The 4,700-nt window shown below is 38.4% G+C and overlaps 1 protein-coding gene across 1 annotated transcript in view; it reads right to left on the bottom strand.

Annotated features, from left to right (window-relative positions):
* Window positions 1-606: 606 nt before the first annotated feature.
* Window positions 607-4,700, bottom strand: part of LOC107564766 (NACHT, LRR and PYD domains-containing protein 12-like) — a 30,735-nt gene continuing 26,641 nt past the window's right edge. The window contains exons 13-17 of the mRNA XM_016249919.1: window positions 4,271-4,444; window positions 3,655-3,828; window positions 2,117-2,290; window positions 947-1,120; window positions 607-784 (exon numbers count right to left, since the gene is read on the bottom strand). Coding sequence (XP_016105405.1) covers window positions 607-784; window positions 947-1,120; window positions 2,117-2,290; window positions 3,655-3,828; window positions 4,271-4,444 — 874 coding nt within the window. The remainder of the gene's footprint in view (window positions 785-946; window positions 1,121-2,116; window positions 2,291-3,654; window positions 3,829-4,270; window positions 4,445-4,700) is intronic.

Below are 4,700 nucleotides of genomic sequence, written 5' to 3'. Positions count from 1 at the left end.
TATTGCTACAAATATCCCCCAGCGACTCAACACTGCTTTTGTGCTGCAGGGTCACATATGTTTTTGGTCTTAAGGATCAATATGTATCCAGCTTCTGCAGGTTTTATGAAGGTCAATAAAAAATTTAAATAAAAAAGACATAAGGACCCAATTTAAGGGAGCACAATGTCAATATATTCTCTAACTGTTAATGTCTAGACTAGAGAGCAGAAAATTAGCTGCATCAGCAACAGCTTCAAAATACAGCTTCCAACAATCAGAGTTTATGATTAAAACAAGAGCAAATATCTGCCAACAGACTCAAAAAAGCAACACATTTTCATACCTCATTGAAATTATCTTCTTGTCTTATGCATGAACTCGCTTAGTTTTGTTAAGTTTCGTAGAAACAAAGATGTAAATTTGCATCTCAAGTAAATGCATCTTCATTTAAAGGGGTCATATAGCGACGCTAAAAAGAACATTGTGTATTTGGTGTAATGCAATGCGTTTACACGGTTTAAGGTTAAAAAAACACATTATTTTTCACATACTGTACTTTATTGTTGCTCCTCTCTGCCCCACCTTTCTGAAATGCACTCAAAATAAATACTCAAATAATATCACTCACTGTAGTTTCTTCAGTTTGCAGTGCTGATCTCTCAGTAGATCACAGAGCAGATTCACTCCTGAGTAAACTGGTTTACTGGAGTTCAGATTGAGTTCTCTGATGTGTGCCGGGTTTGATATCAGACCTGAAACCAGAGCAGCAAAACCTTCCTCGCCGATACCGCAGTCATCAAGCCTGCAGAGAGAAGGAGACAAATGCCTCAACACTCAAACATATCCCTATACGAGTTGGTGCAGTGCATACAGTGCAAGCCACACATGTTGAAACAGGACAGATTTTTTCACAACGCTCCCTATAAAATGATTTTTGTAGTTTTTGGCACACAATAAAACTCACTCTAGTTTCTCAAGTTCACACCGCGGGTGCTTCAGGAGATCAGACAGCCTCTTCGCTCCCGAGTCTCCCGGTTCGTTCCTGCTCAGATTGAGTTCTCTCAGGTGTGACGGGTTCGATTTCAGACCCGAAACCAGAGCAGCAAAACCGTTCTTAGCAATGCTGCAGTACTCCAGCCTGCAAAGAGAAAGAGGAACAACTCTTCATACTTTAGCACAACACATAATCACTTATGTACTATTAATGGTATTTACATCTGCTTGAAATATCCATGATGAAACTAAAATAATTGCACGTTTTAAGAATTGCTTAAACCGTTTCAAAAACTGTTCTTCAATATAAGCGATAGTTAGGGGAAATAAAATAAGTTTCAGTTTACATCTTGATTTTATCAGTCTTTTTAGCATTTTAAATTAAGACTAAGATTTTATATATATATATATATATAAGAGAATATATTGATAGTCATTTAATAATTGAAATACTCTGAAGTCACTTGGAACCTTGGGTAAGAATCAATATATGTTTGAGTATCTTTTTCTGATTACAAACACATCCTTCTGATGTTGGTACGGTACAATATCAGTTTTCAAAAATACACTCAAATAATATCACTCACTGTAGTTTCTCTAGTTTGCAGTGTGGATCCTCCAGTAGATGTTCGATTTCAGACCCGAAACCAGAGCAGCAAAACCGTTCTTAGCAATGCTGCAGTACTCCAGCCTGCAAAGAGAAAGAGGAACAACTCTTCATACTTTAGCACAACACATAATCACTTATGTACTATTAATGGTATTTACATCTGCTTGAAATATCCATGATGAAACTAAAATAATTGCACGTTTTAAGAATTGCTTAAACCGTTTCAAAAACTGTTCTTCAATATAAGCGATAGTTAGGGGAAATAAAATAAGTTTCAGTTTACATCTTGATTTTATCAGTCTTTTTAGGATTTTAAATTAAGACTAAGATTTTATATATATATATATATATATATATATAAGAGAATATATTGATAGTCATTTAATAATTTAAATACTTTGAAGTCACTTGGAACCTTGGGTAAGAATCAATATATGTTTGAGTATCTTTTTCTGATTACAAACACATCCTTCTGATGTTGGTACGGTACAATATCAGTTTTCAAAAATACACTCAAATAATATGACTCACTGTAGTTTCTCTAGTTTGCAGTGTGGATCCTTCAGTAGATCAGAGAGAAGCTTCACTCCTGAATCTCCCGGCTCATTATTGTTGAGATTGAGTTCTCTCAGATGAGACGGGTTTGATATCAGCGCTAAAGCCAGAGCAGCACAACCTTCCTCTCCAATACTGCAGTCATACAGCCTACAGAGAGACTCTACAATCAGTGTGTGTGTGTGTGTGTGTGTGTGTTGAAAATTGTAATGAGAAGCATTTATAATATTATGTTGAATGAATCAAGAATGAATCAATAAAATAAAATAACTCTGTTTCTTAAATTACATCATTTTTATTTTACAGTAAAATACTACAACAGCAATATTTATTTTTGTCACGAATCCGGTCCGTGGACTTCCGTCCGAGAGGTCACGCTCTCACTACACCGACTGTTACACGTCACCACGGACTACACTTCCCATGCTCCACTTCACTGATTACACTCTCTCACCTGCAACCAATGACACACACTATATAACACCCTCTCAGATCTTTCTCATCGCCGAGTATTGTTTGCGTTTATCGCTCCTTAGCTGATAGCACATTACAGAGCCATTCCTGGTTTTCATAGTTTAGTCTTGTTTAGAGTCCTTCGTGTCTTGATCCTAGCCTGTGTATCTCGTTTCTGTGTTCTCTGCCTGCCCTGAAGTTTATAGCCCGTCTTTGTTTACCCCCTCGTCTCGCCCCGTTCGGATACTGTTTACCCCTCGCCTGGACCATAGCCTGTGTTTCGGATTAACCCTTTGGATTACCCTGTTTGGACCATAGACTGTATAAAAACATGGATGTAGTGTCCGTGACGTCACCCGTAGGGCTCCGAAGAAAGTTTTTGAAGTTCAAAAGTGGGCGGAGGTGGCAGTCGCCATCTTGGCAGCGCGTCACCGCGCATCACTCCCGGATAATCGAAGATGGGCAAAGAGGCGGGAGCAGGTTGCTGAAGCCACGCCCCCATAGCTCGACGGTGGTGACAGCAGCGGCAATCCACCTGTCACTCAAGTGGCCACGCCCTTAATTATGCACAACTTTAAGGGTTAAAATAATTTAAACGGATGAGTTATAAAAAAATTCACCCGTCTCACAGTTATCATGAAGGGCAAAATTAGCTATATAGACCAAAATAATTTTTTGAACCAGGCTGTAAACATGTTTTTTTCTGCTGTAAAGTTGGGCATTTTAAAATGGGGAGTCTATGGGACTGACTCTCTTTTGCAGACAACCTCTAGCGGCCAGTCGATGAATTACAGTTTAAGTCACTTCTGTGTTGGCTTCACGAGAGAGCCGGAGGTTGCCGCTCGGTTTGGACTTTGTTCGCCGGAGATCGACCCCACGCCTGTTCACTGGACTACTCTTGTGTCTTGCCCTCAATATACCCGTTTGACACTCAAACATATCCCTATACGAGTTGGTGCAGTGCATACAGTGCAAGCCACACATGTTGAAACAGGACAGATTTTTTCACAACGCTCCCTATAAAATGATTTTTGTAGTTTTTGGCACACAATAAAACTCACTCTAGTTTCTCAAGTTCACACCGCGGGTGCTTCAGGAGATCAGACAGCCTCTTCGCTCCCGAGTCTCCCGGTTCGTTCCTGCTCAGATTGAGTTCTCTCAGGTGTGACGGGTTCGATTTCAGACCCGAAACCAGAGCAGCAAAACCGTTCTTAGCAATGCTGCAGTACTCCAGCCTGCAAAGAGAAAGAGGAACAACTCTTCATACTTTAGCACAACACATAATCACTTATGTACTATTAATGGTATTTACATCTGCTTGAAATATCCATGATGAAACTAAAATAATTGCACGTTTTAAGAATTGCTTAAACCGTTTCAAAAACTGTTCTTCAATATAAGCGATAGTTAGGGGAAATAAAATAAGTTTCAGTTTACATCTTGATTTTATCAGTCTTTTTAGCATTTTAAATTAAGACTAAGATTTTATATATATATATATATATAAGAGAATATATTGATAGTCATTTAATAATTTAAATACTTTGAAGTCACTTGGAACCTTGGGTAAGAATCAATATATGTTTGAGTATCTTTTTCTGATTACAAACACATCCTTCTGATGTTGGTACGGTACAATATCAGTTTTCAAAAATACACTCAAATAATATCACTCACTGTAGTTTCTCTAGTTTGCAGTGTGGATCCTTCAGTAGATCAGAGAGAAGCTTCACTCCTGAATCTCCCGGCTCATTATTGTTGAGATTGAGTTCTCTCAGATGAGACGGGTTTGATATCAGCGCTAAAGCCAGAGCAGCACAACCTTCCTCTCCAATACTGCAGTCATACAGCCTACAGAGAGAAGATACAATCAGTGTGTGTGTGTGTGTGTGTGTGTGTTGAAAATTGTAATGAGAAGCATTTATAATATTATGTTGAATGAATCAAGAATGAATCAATAAAATAAAATAACTCTGTTTCTTAAATTACATCATTTTTATTTTACAGTAAAATACTACTATTTATTTATTTATTTTTGTCACGAATCCGGTCCGTGGACTTCCGTCCGAGAGGGCACGCTCTCACTACACCGACTGTACCACGGACT

The sequence above is a fragment of the Sinocyclocheilus grahami genome, unplaced genomic scaffold (genome assembly GCF_001515645.1).
Source record: "Sinocyclocheilus grahami isolate Dianchi unplaced genomic scaffold, SAMN03320097.WGS_v1.1 scaffold959.1, whole genome shotgun sequence".
Taxonomy (NCBI): Eukaryota; Metazoa; Chordata; class Actinopteri; order Cypriniformes; family Cyprinidae; genus Sinocyclocheilus; species Sinocyclocheilus grahami.
Note: the sequence above shows the minus strand (reverse complement) of the source record. Positions and strands in the feature narration are given on the sequence as shown.